The 21,850-nt window shown below is 35.8% G+C and overlaps 1 protein-coding gene across 1 annotated transcript in view; it reads right to left on the bottom strand.

Annotated features, from left to right (window-relative positions):
* Myh15 (myosin heavy chain 15) overlaps positions 1-21,850 on the bottom strand; it is a 163,143-nt gene that overhangs the window by 54,198 nt on the left and 87,095 nt on the right. The window contains 2 exon segments of the mRNA XM_071614911.1: positions 5,661-5,731; positions 9,150-9,280. Of these exon segments, the coding sequence (XP_071471012.1) occupies positions 5,661-5,731; positions 9,150-9,280 (202 nt within the window).

The raw sequence follows: 21,850 nt of genomic DNA, 5'->3' as shown, positions 1-21,850 counted from the left end.
AAAGGTGAGAAGCAAAAAAGATAATTTAGGAAACCACTGTTACAGTACAGCTAAAATGTAATGAGAGACCTATATGGATATAAGACCTATATGGATGGCGAGACAGTGAAGAATTGACCTGCTGCAATAATTGGAGAGCAAAAAATGAGAAAGAAAACAAGTAACAGGCTTGGAGCTTGGGCGATAGGAAAAATCAGTGCTGGTGACAGATACATCCGGAAGGAAATGCCAGCTTCAGGAAAAGTTGGTGGATTGGTTTTACATAGCTGATTGGGAGAAATAAAGATATTGCCAAGTTTTGAAGGAAAAATTTAAAAGCACACTTTCAAAAAAAAAAAAAAAAAAAAAAAAAAAAGGAAAGGAAACACATATTTCAGGGATTGAAGAGTAAGCAAATGATGAGGTATACACCTATGTGTAACCTATGTGTTACACTGTCTTTAAAGATAGCCTGCCAATGAGCCACAATCTCTGGTATTCACACCCTTATACAGACCCCAGTCCCTGTGGCTTATAACTAACAGGAGGAGTTATAGAGACTCTGTAGCATTGTAAGTCACAATATTTGCAATGTTGCCTTAGTGTTTTGGAACACATACCCTTCATACCCTGAATTGCTGTGTAAGAAGTACAACTCCCCTGTGACTTCCATGTTGTAATAAAGTCCATGCTAGTCCTGTGAAGTGGTCTCAAGGAGAGATCCCAGGTTTCTATCTAACCCAGCCCAAGTGCCAGATAACAAGCAAAGTAACTTTCAAATGACTTCTGTCTCAATTGTCATTTAACTGTATCTTTACATGTTGACTATCAAACTCCAAAATCAAGAAGGATAATAGTAAGTTTTATTTCGAGTTACATGGTTCTCAGGTGAATTGTTAAGACAGCGAGAAATAAAGAGAAAACTACTCTTTTGTTAGAGATGCACATACCAATGCATTGCTTTCCTTTCAAGACACCACCTCTAGCTTCTAAAGTTAGGTCCTTTATACTTGGATTTGCTTCTCTTTTTTGGAATAGATAAATCATGTTTATGTGGAACAATAATTTATTCATTGGAGAGAAAGAAAAAAAAGAAATGGAAAGAAAAACAAAATGTATAAGCTGAGGAGATGAGTGGTCTTAATCTTAATTGGTCTTATTTATTGAAAGAATGTATTCAGAAAGGCAAGTTCAGAATATGAGGAAAGATTTTGTATAAAATAGAATGATCAAGAACTTTTGAGCAAGAAAGCATATCTAGAGTCATACCGGGTTGGAATGAACTGACAGTGAATCTATCAATAGCTTTCAGATTTTATGACTTTCTACCAATATTTGCAGAACAGAAGAGTTCCTTAGGATGAGAAGCACAGGAGGGGATGGTGGCAGTGAGGACCTGGGCTGAGATAGGATACAAATGAAGCCTGGAAAAATAAAGTTTTTAGTACCCAGGGAAAGAGGGAATTCTCAGAAAATGCAGAAGAGATACAAGAGAAGGAGAAGGCTGGAGTCCCCTCTAGATAGAAACAAGTTATTAAAAATGCTGGGAACTGGAAGTGCTTCAGATTTCAGATGTTTTTCAGATGTTGGAATATCTGCATATACATAATGAGACATCTTGGGGATAGGACTGTAAACACAAAATTCATTTTTGTTGCTGATATATACCTTACACACATAATTTGAAGGTAGTTTTATACAACATATTTAATAATTTTATGCATGAAACAAAGTTTGTGGTATGAAATTTTCTACTTGCAGCACATGTTAGTACTGAAAATTTTAAAAATTTGGAATATTTTGGATTTTAAATGATCAGATTAGGCATGCTCACTCTGCATTCTAAGATAATGGGAGGATGGTTGGGTGCCAAGTTATGTAGTGTGATGTGTACCATAAAATTCATATGTTGAAACTTATTCAACAATGTTATAGCATTAGGAGGTAGAGCCTTTAGGAGGTGATCACATAATGCAGGAAGAGATGAATGGGATTAGTGACCTTATTAAAGAAGTACAAAGGAATGTTAATTCCTTCCCCCCCTTTGCCATGTGAGGGCAGAGGATTTGCTCTTCCACCATATGAGGACCAGGCAAGAGGAACTTTTTTTGTTGTTTCTTTTTTTCTTTTTTTTTGGTGCTGAGGATTAAATCTAGAGGTGCTTATTGACTGAGCTACATCCCCAGCCCTTTTCATTTTGAAATAGGTCCTGCTAAGTTTCTTAGGGCTTCACTAAGTTGCTGAGGCTGTCTTTGAACTACCAATCCTTTTGCTTCAGCCTCCCAAATTACTGGGATTATAGGCCTGTGCCACGATACCTGGCAAGGTGTACCATCTTTAAAGCAGAGAGCCCTCACTAGACACCAAGTCTTCTGAAGTCTTGATCTTGGCCTTCCCAGCCTTCAGAACCATGAGAAGTACATTTCTGTTATTTATAAATTGCTCAATCTTAGGTATTTTGTTATGTCAGCACATCCAGATCAAGATAAAATTGGCACCAAGAGATCAAGGTGCTGCTGTAATAAATACCAGTATTTGGGTTATATGTGTCTCCTAGGACTTTACAAATTCTGCTTACAAGGAGTGGAGGCTGCAGTAACCAGTCTTTTGTTTTGCTTAATATAAAGCAAAACTCCTCTCTACTATCAGAAGTTAGAGTTGCTATTACCCGTGATTGGAGAATAACCCTTTAGCATGAGAACTTGCAGTACACAGATTCACAGACTCAGCAAAGAAAGGACATATGATAGCTTCTAATGCTAGTTGGTAAAAAGACACCAGAGGATGTAAACAAAAAGTTCCCTCTTCTCAACAAGACTGTTTGTGTCCACCATTTATTTAAACAGACTGTTAGTCCCTAGGCCATCCCTAAGGAGTGCTCACAACTCAAAGCTGTTCTTCATGACAGACATGGCTAGTGGCTTCACTTTTTTAGTCAACTTACTAATAGAATCATGAGAAAGCTTCATAAAGAACATGAACTAGAATTCTCATGAAACCAGAAGCCACTCTCAGGTGTTATTCAGAGGATGGTTGCCTGATAGTAATAGCCACTGAAGTCAAGCCTGATCTAGTCATTTGGAAGAGCTATAGCCTGCTTTAGCTAACACCTTGAGTCATCATTCTGCTTTGTTTCTCCCCTCCCTTCTCCTACCTATGTCCATGCTTAGAAGTCTATGAGGAGGGCTTAGTTACCTTAGCTCAACTCATCTGCTCAACAAGGGCCAGGAGGTCATCCACTTTTAGTTACAAACCACTATTTTTCCAGTTTTTGCTTGATATGCTGTAGGTTTTCTTCCTGATCCTTGACTTTGAGTTCACTGCCTATATGCCTCTTTCAAAGAGGCAGACATCACCTACAAATGTGGGCCTCCTCCAGGTCTTGGAGAAGCTTCTGAATTTTTGCTTCCTATTTCTTGGTCATCTCCAGCTAAGTCAAACTGGACCCTCCTCCCTCCTCCAGCTTCTCCTTAAGTCTACAGGTAAGGTCAGAGCATTCTCCTTTTCCACTTTGGCTCAAGTGGTTCTTTCAAGTTCTAGCCTCTTTCAAATCCTGTGATCAAGTCTGTTGCAATAAATAATTCTGATTTATGTACTAAGCACTTTTAGCATAGTCTATATTTAAGATCTTTATTCTATTGGTTTTCTTCTTTAAAACTAACAAAGATAACATGACACTTTGATCCACAATGCATAACTAAAGAAAATAGAATACACAGAAGTTAAGTGACTTTTCTCCAATCAGTACCAAGACCAGAATTAGAATTTGAAGATTTTTCCAGATCTTTCAGCATTCAATGACAGGCAGTGTCATTAAATTATATGGAGGTGAACCTTACCAAAGAGCACTTCCCAAAGGAACAGGAAACCATCTTTTATATGGCAAGAAAGACAAAATTAACCAGGAATTATTTTTTAAAGCAATTAAGATTTTGTTTGTTTCTTTTATTTGCTGTGTCAGAATTTGAACTTGAGAACTCAAACAGGCCAGGCAAGAGCTCTACCATTGAGCCTTGTTCCCATCCCTCGAGGTGAATTTTATATACAATACTTTACTCATCTAGAATTCATTTACCTTACAATCTCAACTACCAGAACTTAGGCAAAAATCTGATCACTATAATGAACATTAAGTTGAAGCATCTTTCTCTTAAACAGTATCAATTTAATTTCATACAGTTAACAAACTTGGCTTCTTAGTTTCCTTGTCTGCACTAGATCTCCAGTATTAGGAGATTTGCAGCAACAAATTAGAATTACTGAAGGAATGGAGACTACCAAAGTGAATAGTCATTTGATACCACTAATGGCAAGATTATTAGAACAAGGAAAGTAGTGATAAGAACTCTATTTTTTTCAGTGCTGGGGTGAATAGTTCCACAAATATTGAGAGCATTGTTGTATTATAGCACAGTAAGGGCATTGATGATCATTAACATTACCTTAACTAATTAAGCATACATTAGGATAGGGAAGAAAAGGATAGAATTGATTTTCGAAAATTTCCTTTCCATTGAAAAAAGTACCATGGCTTAGGGAAAGCATGTTTTAAGGTCAAACCAGATAAGTAGTCTATCAGTTCTACAGAGGAGGTATGAAAAAGAAGGTGCTGAAAGAAAAAAATATGATCTTCACCTCTAGGTAAAATGTGATCTCCTTCCATCTAGAGATCACAGGATCCAACATGTTTACCCCAAACAGCACTCTCAGTGACTCAAACATTTCTGAAATATTTCTTCAGTAATAATTTTGGACTCTTTTAGAAGTGATGAAGATAACAAAATTTGAGTTTTAAATAAATTGAAAATTTTGTTGTTTTGATTTGGGATAAAGTCAAGCATCATTTGGAGACAAGCCTATAAACATGATAAATAATCACCTGGAGATTATTATTGTGTCTGAAAATAAATTATATTCACACAGTGAGATTGATTTTCTTATTTGGCTCACAATGTTTCAGAAGATAAGTATATAAAAAGATGTTCTAAAATTATTTTGAATGTTGGTTACATTATTGAGAAATTTATTTAGCTCCAAAGAAAAATGATCTATCTGGATGCGTATAAGACTATATGTGTATGTGTTAAAATTAATTGGTATGTTTTTAATTACTTTCTAGCAGGGTAATATAGTATAAAAGAGTCACATAGTGTAAAATTTATAAATAATTATGTGCTATCAAATGTTTTGAGGCCACAGTGGCTATAGAACTTACTGATTTTCAGTGCAATCGTCTTCTAATCACCAAGAATAATAATCACAAAATTAAATTACTAACACTGATTACATATCATTGGTCATGCTTTGTGCTTGACACTTACAGTACAGTTGCAGTCAATAATATTAGCTCAAAGGTTGTCAGGAAGATTAATGAGTAAAAAATACATGTCCAGGATTTTAGCTCAATGTCCAGGGTTCACAGCAAACATTAAACAAATTAGCTACTCATTTTTATTATCCTCATAAGGAATTATAAGTTTAAAAAGCGATTTTCCCCAGGGCATACTTCTGTGTACGTTATTTTGCCTTCTTAGACACTGTTCGTTCTCCCTCTGTCTAGATATACTTTTCTGTGGTATGGATACCTTCATATAGACGCTGCTTCATTGACAAGTACCATCACACATAGATATAAATACAGGCATAGGCATTTGATAAACAACTACCTAAAGCACATTTACCTGAAGCTGAGGCAACAGTCCTTTCTCATTCTCTACCTATGAATTTACCTGACTCATTTATAATTTTAATTAGAAAAATGTAAAAATCAGAATGTTTAGAATAAAACATTAAAACATATTTTTATGTTTTTCTGAATTTCTTTCTCTTTTTATCCCTTTCTGTTTCTATCTCTCCCGTTCTACCCGCCCCCCCCCCCCCTTTCTTGGAGATTGAGCACAGGGGTACTTAACCACTAAACCATATCCCCAGCCTGTTTTATATTCTATTTTGAGACAAGATCTTACTAAATTGCTCAGGGCCTAAATTGTTGAGGCTGGCTTTGAACTTGCAATCTTCCTGCCTCAGCCTCCCTAGCCTCTGGGATTACAGGCACCTGCCACCACACTACGTGTCCTTCAACACCAATCCTCCTCTAAATATTCCATGAAATAGAAAAAGGAAGAATCTCTTCCAAACTCATTCTATGAAGCTAGTATCACCCTGATACCAAAACCAGACAGAGATTCATCAAGGTAATAAAACTTCAGACCAATGTCCCTCATGAACACAGATGCAAAAATTCTTAATAAAATACTGGTAAATCACAAAAAAAACCACACTACAAAGATAGTGCACCCACCATTTCAAGTGTGATTCATCCCAGTGGATGCAAAGTTGGTTCAACATACAGAAATCAATAAACATAATTCGTCACATCAGTAGAGTGAAAGACAAGAATTATATGAAAATCTCAATAGATGCAGAAAAAGCATTTGGCAAAATATAGCATCCATTCATGGTCAAAACACTAGAAAAAGTAGTGACAGTATGAACATATCTCAACATTGCAAAAGCTATATATACTAAATCCACAGCCAACATCATTCTAAATGGAGAAAAATTGAAAGCATTTTCTGTAAAAACTGGAATGTGACAGGGATGCCCTCTTTCACCACTTCTATTCAACATAGTCTTTGAAACTCTAGGAAGAGCAATTAGATGAAAGAAATTAAAGGGATACATGTAGGAAAAGAAGAACTCAAACTATCACTATTTGCTGATAACATGATTCTATATTTAAGACACCCCAAAATTCCACTGGAAAACTTCTAGAACTCATAAATGAATTCAGCAAACTAGCAGGATATAAAATTAACACTCACAAATCAAATGCATTCCTATACACCAGTAGTAAATCAACTGAAAGAGAAATTAGGAAAACTATTCCATTCACAATAGCCTTGAAAAAATAAAATATTTGGGAATCAATCTAACAAAAGAAGTGAAACAACTCTAGAAGGAAAACAACAGAACACTAAAGAAAGAAATTTAAGAAGACCTTAGAAGATGGAAAGCTCTCTCATGCTCTTGGATAGGTGGAATTAACGTTGTAAAAAATGGCCATACTACCAAAAGTACTATACAGATTCAATGCAATTCCTACGAAGGTTCCAATGATGTTCTTCATAAAAATAGAAAAAGCAGTCATGAAATTGCAAAAGCAATCCTCAGCAATAAAAGTGAAGCACGAGGCATCACAATACCAGAATTTAAATTATACTACAAAGTTATAGTAACAAAAACAGCCTGGTATTGGCACCAAAACAGATATGAAGACCACTGGTCCAAAAGAGAAGACAGAGAGAAAATCCAACAGAAATACTGTGTTCTCATACTAGACAAAGGCACCATAAACCTACATTGGAGAAAAGATAGCCTCTTTAACAAATGGTGCTCAGAAAACTGGAAATCCACATGTCACAAAATGATATTAGACCCCCGTCTCTCATTGCGCACTAAAATAAACTCAAAGTGGATCACGAACCTTGGCATTAGATGAGAGACCCTGTGCCTACCAGAATAAAAAATAGGTCCAAATCTTCATTATGTTGGCTTAGGAACCAAATTCTTCAACTACATTTCTAAAACACAAGTAGTAAAATTAAGAATCAATAAATGGGATGGTATTTCTCACTAACGGGTAGAACTATAAATTGAGAAAGCCATCTTCATGCTAATGTTTATAGTAGCACGATTTATAATAGCCAAGCTATGGGAACCAACTTAGGTGCCTATCAACAGATGAATGGATGAAAAAAAATGTGAGTGTGGGGTGTGTGTGTATGATAGAGTATTTCTCAGACTTAATAAAGAATGATATTATTGCATTTCATTTGCTGGTAAATAGATGGAACTGGAGACCATCACACTAAGTGTAATTTTAAAAAGATTCAGACAGTGAAAGGTTGAATGTTTTATTTGATATGTGGAAGCTAGACCAAACTAAGGGAAAAAAGAAAAAAAAAAGGAAAGAAAGAAAGAAAGTGGTGGGAGAATTCCACTAAAATAGATCAATAGAGAAAAGAAATTGAAGGAGAGGGGGGAAGATTCAGAAAAGGGATGAATGGTAGAATCAATCTGACCTAACTTTCCTATTAACACATACAAATACACCACAGTGAATCTCACCTATTTGTATATCCATAAGGCACTAATTGGAAAAAAAAAGAACACTATGAATAAATAGAAGATAGATTAGTAGAGTACAGGAAAGGGAACAAGAGGAAGGAAAGGGAATGTTCTGGGGATTAAATTAGAGCAAATTGTATTCCATGCATGATAATGATGTCACAATGTACCATATTATGTATTATTAAAATAAACTAATAAAAATCCATCAATAAGTAATCTTCAAAAAATTGAAAAAGAGAAGAATCCATGTGAGGGCTGGGAATGGAGCTCAGTGGTAGAGTACTTGCCTAGCAAGCATGAGACCCTGAGTTCAATGCTCAGTCCAAGAAAAATACATATGTATGTACATAAATACTTTTTTGGTACCTAAATATTTTAAAAAATAATGTGAATTGAGTTTCCTTAATTTTGATTGTTGCCATGTTTTGCTTTAGATTTTTTAAAAATATTTTTTAAGTTGTAGATGGACACAGTAACTTTACTAATTTATTTTTTACATGGTGCCGAGGATTGAACCCAGGGCCTCACATGTGCAAGGCAAGCGCTCTACCACTGATCCACAATCCCAGCCCCTTGCTTTAGATTTTAAGGTTTAATATTTATATAGTAAATTATTTGACAATAAATACCTACACAAGTACGAATGAAATAGCTATCAAATATTATTTAAGTGATTAGAGAGTATATTAGTATATTAAAGTCAAATATTTTTGCATTTTATGCCAATTACTCTAAGCATGAGTAAAAATAAGTGAGCATTTCTGAGTTTAACTTGTAGGCTTAAATTCCCACTAATTCATATCTCAAGTGCCTTACACCTTTGATTCTCATCTGTTAATCAGATACACTGTTATCTTCTACATTATGCATTTACTGTTTTTTTTTTATTATCTAAAAGTCCATCAAAAAAATTCCTAAACCTATTGTCATTGCCTGAGGTCTTAGATACCTGCCTAGAGTCTCGAGGATAAGTGGAATGACAGAACTGCTCTCTGAACCTCTTTTCCTGAACGCATGTCAACAGAAAGGTGCTTACATCCTGAGCCACTCTGCTAGCTACTGCTGGCTGCTCTCCAGGTTCTCCACAGTTTCCTGGTTCACCTTTAAATCACCCTGTAGTTTGTGCTTTTCCCTTTTTCAGTTCATTCTTGCTTTCCTCTCAAGGGCACTCTACAGCTGACAAAAGAAGATATTATTTAACCAAATAATAGGGTATAGTTTATACTTTAGTAAATTATGCTCATGAACCACTTACCTTTGGGAAAGGAGAAGAAAAATATAAGCATAGATTCTGAAAATGATGCCCAGTTACATAAGTATTTTAAAATAAATATTGTATACATCAATATGTTAACAAAAGGATCTAGAAATCAGTGATGAAAGGAAAACTCTAGAGACTATGGGCTCTGAGTTATGTCCCAGGAAAGCAATGAGGAGACTCCTGTTTGATCACTTTCCAGTGGTGGGAAGCTTACTTCTTCCCATGGCAGCTCATTTCACAGAAGCATAAGTTCATTTACTCAGCAGTGTTTCCTCACAAGTTGTAAAAACAATCTTTGTAAATTATACTCACAAATCCAAACTCTGCACCCTAGAGCAACATCCAGCAAATTTTTCTCCAGGTGATAACTGATGGATCATTTGAAGCCTTCCCGGCTCTCCTGACTCAGAATCACTGATTATTTCAAACAACATGGCATGATTCCATGTTCCCTTCTCCATCTTGCTTCCCTCTTCTAGTTCACAACTTTATGACACTATTCTGATATCTCACCAAGTTGGTCACAACATCCCAGGTTTATCTGGATTAGTCTTGGCAATGGGGATACAGAGATTAGTTTAGCAGAAAGTTAGATAACAGTTACATGAATTTCTTTTTATTGATATGTTTATCTTTTAGCAACGGAAAATATTTCCTATAACCAGCAAAAAATATGAAATTCAGTTTGGGTAGGGAGGGAGAATTGCTGGAAGCTGTATATGTAAAAACATGAAAGTGTATGAATCCCATGTATTACAGACTGAATATTTGTATTCCCCTGCCCCCAAAATGCATATGCATCCTAATCTCCAAAGTAATGATGAGACATTAGGAGACAGGGCCCTTGGGGATGAATAGGTTGTGAAGAAGAGCCCTCATTGAGTGGGATTAGTTGTCATTACTGAAGAGATCTCAGAAAGGTTCATCAATTCTCACACCATGTGAGGACACAGAAAGAAGATGGCCATGTATGAAGGAGGAAGCGGTCCTTCGTCAGACACTAGATCTACCAACACTTTGATCTATGAGTTCTCAGTCCCTGTAACTGCGAGAAAGAATCTCTTTTGGTTATAAGCCCCATGTCTATGCCAGTTAGCATCATGAATGGAGCAGGACAAGATTCTAGTCATCTTTTGTGTCACTGTGACCAAAACACCTGACAAGAACAAATTTGAGGAGTGAAAGTTTATCTGGAGCTCATGATTATGGAGGTTTCAGTCCATAGATGGCTGAGTCCATTGCTCTGGGCTCAAGGTGAGTCAGCACATCATGGGGGAAGGACCCAGCAGGGGGGAAGCTGCTCAATTGAGGGCAGTGATGTTAGGATGCAAGGAGTAGGAGACAAGAGACGTAACTTTCCAGGGTATACCCTTAGTGACCCGCCTCTTCTAGCCATGTCCCACCTGCCTACAGTTACAGTCAGTTACAGTTACAGTTACAGCTCCCAGAACGTAACCATTTCACCTCTGAAAATTCCTGCATTAACACAGAAGATTTTGGGGGACACCTCACATCCACACCATAAGAGACACCAAAGAGAATGTGTCTGTATGCACACACAGAGAAATGCATCCATCATTTCTTATATTGATGTTTGTGAGATAGGCAATTAGTGGAAACAGGAAGAAAGGTAATATAAATAACAGGTAACAGAGGACATTTATAGACAAGCAAGGGAAAAAAGAGATAACTACTAAACATGTAGATTTTTTTGTTAATAAAAACTAAGTTTTGGAGACTAATATGAAAATTAATGTACCCACACTGTCAGTAGTTGAGAGAGAAATGAAAAATTATGAACCTACACATTGAGACTGGTCTGAAACACTTCGATTTTATAGGGTGTTTAGAGGCAGAACACCTTTAGAATCTCACAAGTAGTTTTTAACAGTACAGGTAGAACATAGCTTGTGACTTACATATCTTTCAATGAAAAATAAAACTCAACACACTAATAAAAAATAAAACTTTAAAGGCAACATGGCCTTTAAAACCAGTCCCTCAACACCAGTGTCAAACAGGGTACCAGCATATATGTGAAGCAACACCCGATTCTGTGGAGCTTTGGAAAACAGCCAGTCATAACCCTTCACTATTCATTTCTTCATTCTTCTCTTACAGAACAGGGTTGTATGAAAGCCATATTAAAAAACTTATGGACTATTTGGTAGGCCTCACTTACACTGTGGGGATTCAGTATAAGTTAAGAAAAAATAAATAGTTCTACTTCTAAATACTGAGGGAAACATCCTATGATGGGTTTTTTAAAATAATGTCAAGATAAATTAACTGATCGAAAAACCAGACTATGCAGGTGGCAGAATGCAGGTGCTGTTACAGTTTGTATATATGGTGTCCCCCAAAAGCTCATGTATGAGACAATGCAAGAATATTCCAAGGTGAAATGACTGGGTTATGAGAGCCTTAACATAATGAATATATTAATCCACTGATGGGTTAACTGGGCACTAACTGTAGGCAGGTAGGGTGTGGCTAGAGGAGATAGGGCACTTGAGAGTATTGCTCTTGGGTTTATATTTTGACCCTGATGAGCAGAACTCTTTCTCTGTTTCCCGTTTCCTGTGTTCTGAGCTGCTTTCCTTCTCCATACCCTTCCACCATAATGTTCTGCCTCCCTTGACCACAGAGCAATGGAGTCGCCACCTACAGCTTAAGACCTCTGAAACTGAGGACCCAATAAACTTTTCCTCCTCTAAAATTGTTCCTGTCAGATCTTTTGGCCAGAGCTGTGAAAACTCTGACAGAGACAGGTGCCCTGCATGTGACTCTGCCACAGAGAAGAACCAGGTCAACAAAGAAAAAGCTATTTCAAGGAGTGTCTTGAGAGGGAACTCTGGAAATCAGCAGAAAGTGAAGGGAAGCCTAAACAGCATGAAGACCTTGAAAGGCAAACTGGAGAAAAGAAAAACAATTCATACCTTCAACCCTGGCTTTCCAAGTGTGGTGGAAGTTGGGGTGGGGAGGGGGGTGCCACTCAAGACTGCCAGGAAAAGGAGAGCAGGGAAGTGCCAGCAATGCCAGTCACAGCAGTTGTCCTAACTGCAGGATAATCCCATTGCTTTATAAGTTTTAAGTCTGATTCATGGAGCAGAGTGCCCTAAAAGTGACTGCTCTACTTTAAAGAATGGATTCACTTTGGTACCTTCAACTTCCACAACCCAAACTACTATAATAATCATTGCCTGATGCGATCTTGGTTTAGGGGCTGGCAACCAGTCTCTCAGACACTATTAGAATTCTTGGGCCAATGTAAACCTCATTGAGTGAGGAGAGTCCCCTCAAACATCCTGAAGCTTAGGACTAGCAGCTGCCCTAGCCACAAGCACTTGCATTATTGGAACTATGGAAGATCGCCTTCTCAGCCCACAACCTTGAAACTGTAGCTACTATTGCAAAATTCTGACTTCAATTATGTCTGCCCATTGGGATCTGGAAAAACTCTCAGTTGAGTTCTGTAGCTTCAGGAATGTGGCTACCAGTGGCTCCAATCCCCAGTATCACTTTTATTCCTTCTCAGCCCATGGCCCAGGGACAGCAACTGCTGGTGCAAGCGCCTTGGCAACACCTAAACTTGCCTCTGAGGACCAGGAGAATATCCCATCCATGTTCTGCAACCCCACGACAATGGCTATCAACATCACAAATCTTTTCCAAGAGCTTTCCCTGTGTGACCTAGGGGCATTCCCATCCATATCATGTACCACCAGTACCAGAGTCATAAGCTCTAGCAGCACCCATGTAGAAACTGTGTAATATTAAGAAAGTCTCTTCCATGTCCTACAACTCCAAGAATATGGATACAGAAACAGGTCCCAACAATACCTGCACATATACCAGGGGACTTGGGGAAAGTATCCTCCCCACAGTCATGAACTTTGGACCATTGCTACTAGTGCCAAAAGCCCTGATACAGTTTGTGCTTATCCCTTTGGATCTGGAGAAGATATTCTGTGTGTCCCTCTGCTCTATAAAATTGATTAACAGCATTACAAGCCCTAGCACCAACATCAATCACTGAACAAGACCTAGAAAAATTCCTATTTATGTTCTAAAACCTCAAGTCCTTGATTATCAGTACCACAGACTCCAGTATTGCTAGTGCTCATCTGCTGCCCATCAGGACTCAACTCTGTGGAGTCTGGGGACACACATATTTGGAATTCCACTACAAAGTCATACAATCACCTTCCTGAACTGCTATACTCAGGACTACTGAGGCACTCATAGACATTGCTGACATCAATCAAAGGAGAAGAAATCAAATAGAGACTAAGCTTTTGAGCTCTCCTATTAATCAAACCCAACTGATATCCTGTATCCCATCTAAATGAAGAGTCATAAGCTTTAGCAGCACCAGTGTCAAACCAGCATATATGTGAAGTAACACCAGATTCTGTGGGAGCTTTGGAAAACAGCCAGTCATTGTGGGCAGCCCTTGAGAGGGTGATGCCTGAAGATATGAAAAGGAAGACAAAAACTACTTCAAAATATTGGAAGACATAATGTTACATCAGATGTGCCGATATAGATGTAAGTACACAAGAAACAAGACAGGAGATGTGATACTTCCAAATGAGAATAACAATTCTCCAGAAAGAGATCCTAATTTGAAGAAAATCTCTGATGTAGCTGAAAAACAATTTAACAATACTAAGGAAATTGTTATGGTTTAGATAGAAGGAGTTTCCCAAAAACTCATGTGTGAGACATTGTAAACATTTTCTAAGGTGAAATAATTAGATTGTGATAGTCTTAACCTAATCAGTATATTAATCCACTGATGGATAAACCGGGGCACTAATTGTAGGCAGGTAGGCTATGGCTGAGGGAGATAGGTCACTGGGGGGTATAATTTTAGGGTATATATTTTGTCCCTGATGAGCAGAGCTCTGTTTTCTAAATGTCTTGGGCTGTTTTCCTCTGCCATTATGTTCTGTGTCACCTTGTGCCCAGAGCTATGAAGTTGGCTATCTAAGGACTGAGACTTCTGAAACTCTGAGTCCCAAATAAACTTTCTGTCTTCCATGTTGTTCTTATCAGGTATTTTGGTTACAATAATTAAAACAAAACAAAACAATCCTGACTAAAACAGAAATTAGTACCAAGAAGAGAGGTGTTTTCTGTGAATAACCTGACCATGTAGTTTAGAAGATCTTGGAGCTTTTTGGAATTTGGAGGAAGAATTTTTGAAAAATTTAGAGATGCAATCTGGAAAAATTTTAGAATGTTGTAAGTGGGGCTTAATGAGTGATTCTGGTGATAGCTCAGAAGACCAAAATACTGATAGAACTGTGAATAATAAAGACTGGGCTCATGAGGTTTCAGAGAAAAAGGAACACTCTTTTGGAAATTAGATGCTATTCATGTTTTGGCAAGGAAGTTGTCTACATTTGCCCATTTTGAAACATTCTGTGAGACTGAATTTAAAGATAATATATTAATTAATCTGGTGAAGGAAATTTCAAGGCAGCACAGAATTCAGGTGATGGCATAAATGTTACAGGCAGCTTTTAGCCAAGTTACTGTAATAATCAGGAGCAGAGAACATAGAAAAAAAGAGTTGAAAAATCTTGAGTTTGGCGTGAAAAGTGCAAGTAAATCTGGGGCTAAGGAAGATAGGGTTGTTAAAGACATTAGAGTCACTAAAGAAATGCTAAGTACTTTACAAAGATAGTAGGAAAAATGGTTTGAGGGCATCCCAGGAATTGTCATATCACACCCATATCAGACTCAAGGGTCTAAAATGTAAAAATTCTCTAAGGATGGGGGTGGGGTGTAGAACCTCGATTTCACAGGGAGCTTAGGAAGGCTTTTTACCATGCTCAGCTTCCTAGGCATCAAATGCTGCTATAGTCATAGTTCCAAGAGGCTTGGCTACTGCTCAAGATGGTGGCAGACCTTTACATCAATCATATGGTGCTTGTTCTCCAAGAAAGAGACCTAGGAGGCCAGGCAAAGGATAGCAGGGTTGGAGTCCTTGTGGGCAGCCCTGAGAGGGTGATGCCTGAAGATATGAGAAGGAAGATAAAGTTATAATGTAGACCCCTGAGATTAAAAGATGTCAATAACTTGGGATGTCTGCCAAAGAAAGCTGCATGAATCAAGCAGAAAAAGAAACAAAAGAGGCCATGAGCTGCAACCAGCAAGGCCATAGGGGCAATGCTACACAGGCCCTTTGGAGAGAACCTCATGATGTCATTCATATTCCCCAGATGCTGGACTTGGAGTTATAGGACTTGTTTACCCAGCTGAATTTTGGTCTTGTTTTGGTCCCATACCTTTTTTCTATGCCCTTATTTCTTCCTTGTGAAATGGAAATGTTTACTCTGTACCATTATATACTGAATATATGTAACTTACTTTTAATTTTTACACATGCTTACATTTAGAGAGTTTGCCTTGAGTTTTGGAGATTCTGGACTTGGACTTTTGAGCAATGCTGCAACTGTAGAGACTATGAGGTCTCTTGGAAAAGGACAAAATGCATTTTGCATTATGAGATGTGCACGGATTTGGGGAACCAGGGAAGGAATGTTATGATTTGATGTGAAGTGTCTCCCAAAAGCTCATGTATGAGACAAGGCAAGAGAGTTTAAAGGTAAAATGATTCGGTTAGGAGAACTTTAATCAAAGCATTAATCCACTTGAATTGGCAACTGTAGGCAGTGGAAACAGGTGGAGAGGTAGGGTGTGATTGGAGGAGGTGCGTCACTTAGTATGTGCCTTAGGGTTTATATTTTGTCCCTGGTGAGCAGAGTGCACTCTCTGCTTCCTGATTGCCATGTTCTGAACTGCTTTCTTCCTGAACTGCTTTTCATCCAGTCCAGAGCTATGGAGTCAGCCAACTGTAAACCGAACCTCTGAAACTGTGAGCCAAATAAAATGTTTCCTCCTCTAATTGGTCTTGTCAGGTCTTTTAATCACAGTGATGAAAAAACTGATTAAGACAGAAACTAAAAGACATTCAAGAGAATACAGATAAGCAATATAAAGAATGAAGAAAATAATTCAGCATATAAAGGAGAGATTTATCAAAGAAGTAGAAATCATAAAAAGGAAACAATAAGAAATCATTTGGTTGGGCTGGGGATGTGGCTCAAGAGGTAGGGCGCTTGCCTGGCATGCGTGGGGCACTGGATTTGGTCCACAGAAAAATAAAAAATAAAGATGTTGTATCCACTGAAAGCTAAAAAGTAAATATTAAAAAAATTCTCTCTCTCTCTCTCTCTAAAAAAGAAATCACTTGACTAGAAACTTCAATAAATTAAATAAATAATACGCCCTACAGAGTTTCCATAACAGTCTACAATAAGCAGAAGAAAGAATTTTTGAATTGGCCTACTCAGTCCAAATAATAAAGAATGAAATTTAGGGGGCACAATTAAGCAAAAGAATATTTTCATTGTGAAAATTCTAAAAGGTGAGGAAAATCTACTTTATTAAATAATGGTTGAAAATTTCCAAAATCTTAAAGGAGATATGGACATCTAAATCTAAGAATCTTAAAGGAATCCAGCTCAATTCAAACAAACAAGATCTTCACCAAAGCATAATATGGTCAAAGTGTCAAAGTACAAAAATATAGAACCCTAAAAACAAGAGAAAACATCAAGTGACATATAAGGGAAATTCCATTAGACTTTTACCAGAAGAGAATTAGATGAAATATTGAGATACTAAAAGAAATACACCCTGCAGTCAAGAATACTATATCCATAAAAATCATCTTTCAAAAATGAATAAGAAATAAAGTTTTACCCAGATAAGCAGATGCTGAAGGAATTTATCACCACTAGACCATCCCTGCAAAGAAATACTTAAGGCATCCTGTACTAGGAATGAAATGATAATAAGTACCACCATGAAAACACATGACTACACAAAACACACTAGAAGAACAAATACATGAATGAGAAAGAGATAATAAAACATTAATAGAAAACTATCAAATCAAAAAATACATAATAATAAAGGTATAAAGGAATAAATATATAGGACAAAAAGAATATCATTAACAAAATAAGAGGAAGTTTATACTATCAATAATAACCTGAAATGTAAATGGATTAAACTCACTAATGAAAACACAACCACTGGCTGAAGAGATTATAAAACCCAGAACTAACTATATTGTCAGCTTTTCATCTCTGTGACTAAAATACCTGATGTAAACAACTTGGAGGAAGAAAAATTTATTTTGGCTCATGGTTTCAGTTAATGGTCACTGGCTCTGTTGTTTTGGGAAGCAGAACATCATCACATAAGGGTGTTGTGAAGAACTGCTCAGCTCATGATAGCAAGGAAGTAGAAAGAGAAAGAGAGAATGAGGAAGGAGCCAGGGACAAGGGCATGCATTCCCCCCAATGATCTATTTCTCCAACCAGGAAACACCCACCTACATTTTGCAATTCTCCTAGTAGTCCATTCAAATTATTAATCCACTAAGTGAATTAATCCACAAATGAAGTTAGAGACTTAATGATGTAAACACTTCACAAAAGCTCCAGCTTTGGATATTGTTGCACTGGGGACCAAGTCTTCAACATAAACTTTTATGACACACACCTGTAATCCCACCAACTCAGGAGATTGAAGCAGAAGGATAGCAACTCTGGGGAACTCCAGACCCAAACCATAACACCAACTACAAGAAATTCACTTCATGGACTAAAACTAAAAGATTGGAAAAAGATACATTACACAAATTGAAATCGAAAGCAAGCAGAAATAACCAACATATCAGTTAAGCGTAATTTAAGTCAAAAACTATAAAGAGAGGCAAAGAAAGTCATTATATATTGATAAAAGGATCAATTAGGCAAAAAGATAAAACAATTGTTAATTTATATGTATTCAACTAGTGACCACTTAAATACAAAAGCAAATATTTCTAAAAGTAAAGGGACAGGTAGATCCTTAGAATAGTTGTATACTTCAACACCCCACTTTTATCAATAGACAGACTGTCCAGAATGAAAATCAACAAAGAAATATCTGCCCTGAGCCATATTTTAGAGCAAATAGAGCTAATAGAAATTTACAGAGTTTTCATCCAATTGTAGCACAGTGAATATTCTCTCATAAGCACATTGAACATTCTCCAGGACAGATCATCTGTTAGGCTACATATCAAGTCTCAATAAATCAAAAATATCAAAATCATATCATGTACCTTCTTGTATTACAAAAGAATGAAACTAAAAACCAAAAAGAAGAAGAAAAATGGGAAGTCTACAAATGTATTAAATACCATACTCCTAAATTACTAGTGGATAATTTAAGAAATTAAAAGAGAAATCAAAAAATTCCAAGAAACAAGTGTAATTTACTACACAATATATCAAAATATGTAGAATACAATAAAATCAGCATTGACAAGAAAGTTTATAGTAATAAATACAGGCATACATTAAAAAATTATCTTAAATAAACAACATGAAACTGCTAAGAAATTGCTAAGAAAATCAAGACAATACCAAATCCTAAATTATTAGAAGGAAAGAGAATAAAGAGAATAAGTAAATAAAATAATAAAAGATTAAATAAAAGTAATAAAAGATCAGTGAAATTAAAAAAATTGAAAGGATTAAAAAATTGCCAAACCTTTAGCTAGACTAACCAAGAAAAAAAGAGAAGACCCAAATAAATAAAGTCAGAGATGAAAAGGAGATAGTATAACCGATACCACAAAAATTGAAAACATCATAATAAACTTCTCATAATTATACACAAACAAACTGGAAAACCTAGAAGAAATGGAAAAATTTATAAATACATACATAGCAAAATCAAATCAAGAAAACAATAGAAAATCTAAACAGATCAATAATGAGTAATCTAAAATTTCCCATCTAAAAAAGTCTAGAACCTGATGACTTTACTGTTGAATTCTACAAAACATTTAAAGAACTAATTCTAATCCTTCTTTAAATGAGTTTAAAAAATGAAGTATAAAGAACTCTGATAAACTCTCATCAAGGCCATCATCATTACTCCAATACCAAAACCAGATAAAGATACAACAAAACAAAAACTATAGATTCATACCCTGATCAACATATATGCAAAAATTCTCATAAAATACAAGCAAATTGAGTTCAGCAGTATGTCAAAATGATCATACACTATGATTAACTTGGATTTATCCCAGGGATGCAAGGATGATTCAACAATGCAAATCAATAAAAATGATACAACATATTAATAGAATGAAGGACAAAACACATATGATCATTTCAACAGATGCTGAAGAAGTATTTCATAAATTTCAACATTCTTTCATAATGTGTACAGAAGGAACATACCTTAAAATACTGAAGGCTATATATGAAAAACCCACAGCCAATATCATATTGAATTGAGGGTGGTGGGGCTGAAAGCACTTCCTATAAGATTGGGAACAAGACAATGATGTCACCTTTTCTTACTCCTATTTAATGTAGTTGGCAGCCTAAGCAAGAAGAATTAGGCAAGAGAAAGAAATAAATGGCATCCATGGTGGGAAGGTGGAATTACATTTCCTTGTATGTAAATGACATGGTTTTATACATAGTAAAACCTAAATACTTCATCAAAATGCTATTATTATAATGAATCTGTAAATTGTACAGGATGCAAAAATCAACATACAAAAACAGTAGTATTTTTATAAACCAATAATGAGCTTTTCATAAAAAAAATAATTGAGAAATCAGTGCCATTCACACAATATCTACAGAAAAAAAATATAAGGAATAATTTTTTATTTGTTCTAATTAGTTATACATGACAGTAGGATGCATGTTGACACAACATACATATATGGGGTATAACCTCTCATTCTTCTGGTTGTACATAATGTAGTAAGAAGAAATTTAACCAAGGAATTAAAAGATCTCTATAATGGAAATTATAAGTCACTGAAGAAAACAAAGAGGAGAAAAGAAAAGGAAGCTATATCATGTTCACGGATCAGAACTAATTTTGTTAAAAATGACAGTACTAGCAAAATAATCTAAAGAGTCAAGTAATCTATAAATTCACATTTCCTCAAAGTGCAAATGACTTTCTTTACAGAAATAGAATGAAATATCCTAAACAAAAGACCCAGAACAGCCAAAGCAATTCTGTGCAAGGAAAAAAAAAACCAAAAACCAAAAAACAAAACAAAACACTGGAAGTATCATAATGCCGACTTCAAGACTTTCAACAAAACTATAGTAACCAAAATAGCATGGTATTAGCATAAAAACAGAAATATAAGCAAGTGGAACAGAATAGAGAAGCCAAATATTGGTCCATGTTTATACAGCCAAAAGTTTTTTATAAAGGCACAAGGAACACATAGTAAATAATGTCTCTTCAATAAATGATGCTGGAAAAATTGGATATATATATTGCAAAGAATAAAAGTAGATCCTCTCACTGTACACAAAACTCCAAGTATATCAAAATCTAAAATGTTAAACCAGAAATTATGAAATTAATACAACAAAAGTTAGGAGGAAGAATTTTAAGATACTGGTATAGGCAATTAATTTTTGGATAGGACCCAAAGGCACAGGCAACAAAATTAAAAATATACAATTAGAATCATATCAAACTAAAAAGCTTCTGCACAGCAGTGGAAACAATGAACAGAATTAAGAGAAAACCTAAAGAATGGCATAGCGTATTTTGAAACTATTCATCTGACAAGGAATGAAATCTAGAATATCTATATTTTAGGAACTCAAGTAGCTGAACACCAAACAACAAATAATTCAGATAAAAATCTGGCTAAAGAACTTAGTAGAGACTTCTCAAAAGAAGATATACAAATGGTCAACAAATATATGAGAAAATGATCAATCGCACATGGAAATCAAAATAACAATGAGCTAACATCTCACCCCAGTTAGAATGACTATCAGTGAAAAGACAAATAACAACAAATGCCTAGGATATGGAGAAAGGTGAATTATTATACACTTAGCATAAATTAGCAAAGCTATTATAGAAAGCAAAAGGAGATTCCTCAAAAAACTAGATATAGCATATGAATAAGCAATTTCACTACTGGATACATATCCAAAGAGATGAAATCATTATATCAGAAAGACACTTGCACTCTCATAGTTATTGCAGCACTATTAACAATAGCTAAAATATGGAATCAACCTTCTTTAGTGAACAAGCTGATAAAGAAAATGTGATATATATATTATATATATATTATATATATATTATATATATATATTATATATATATATATATATATATATATATTATATATACATACATACATACATGCAAAGGAATATTATTCACCCATAGAAAGATAGAAAGAATGAAATCTTGTCATCTGCAGCAACGTATTTGGAATTGGGGTCATTAGATTAAGTAAAATAAGCCAAACACAGAAAAACAAATATGCCTTGTTATTACTGATTTGTGGAAAGTGCAGTGGAGAGAGGATACAGAAATAAGTTCAATAAG

The sequence above is a fragment of the Marmota flaviventris genome, chromosome 8, assembly GCF_047511675.1.
Source record: "Marmota flaviventris isolate mMarFla1 chromosome 8, mMarFla1.hap1, whole genome shotgun sequence".
Taxonomy (NCBI): Eukaryota; Metazoa; Chordata; class Mammalia; order Rodentia; family Sciuridae; genus Marmota; species Marmota flaviventris.
This window is presented reverse-complemented; position numbering and strand designations above follow the sequence as displayed.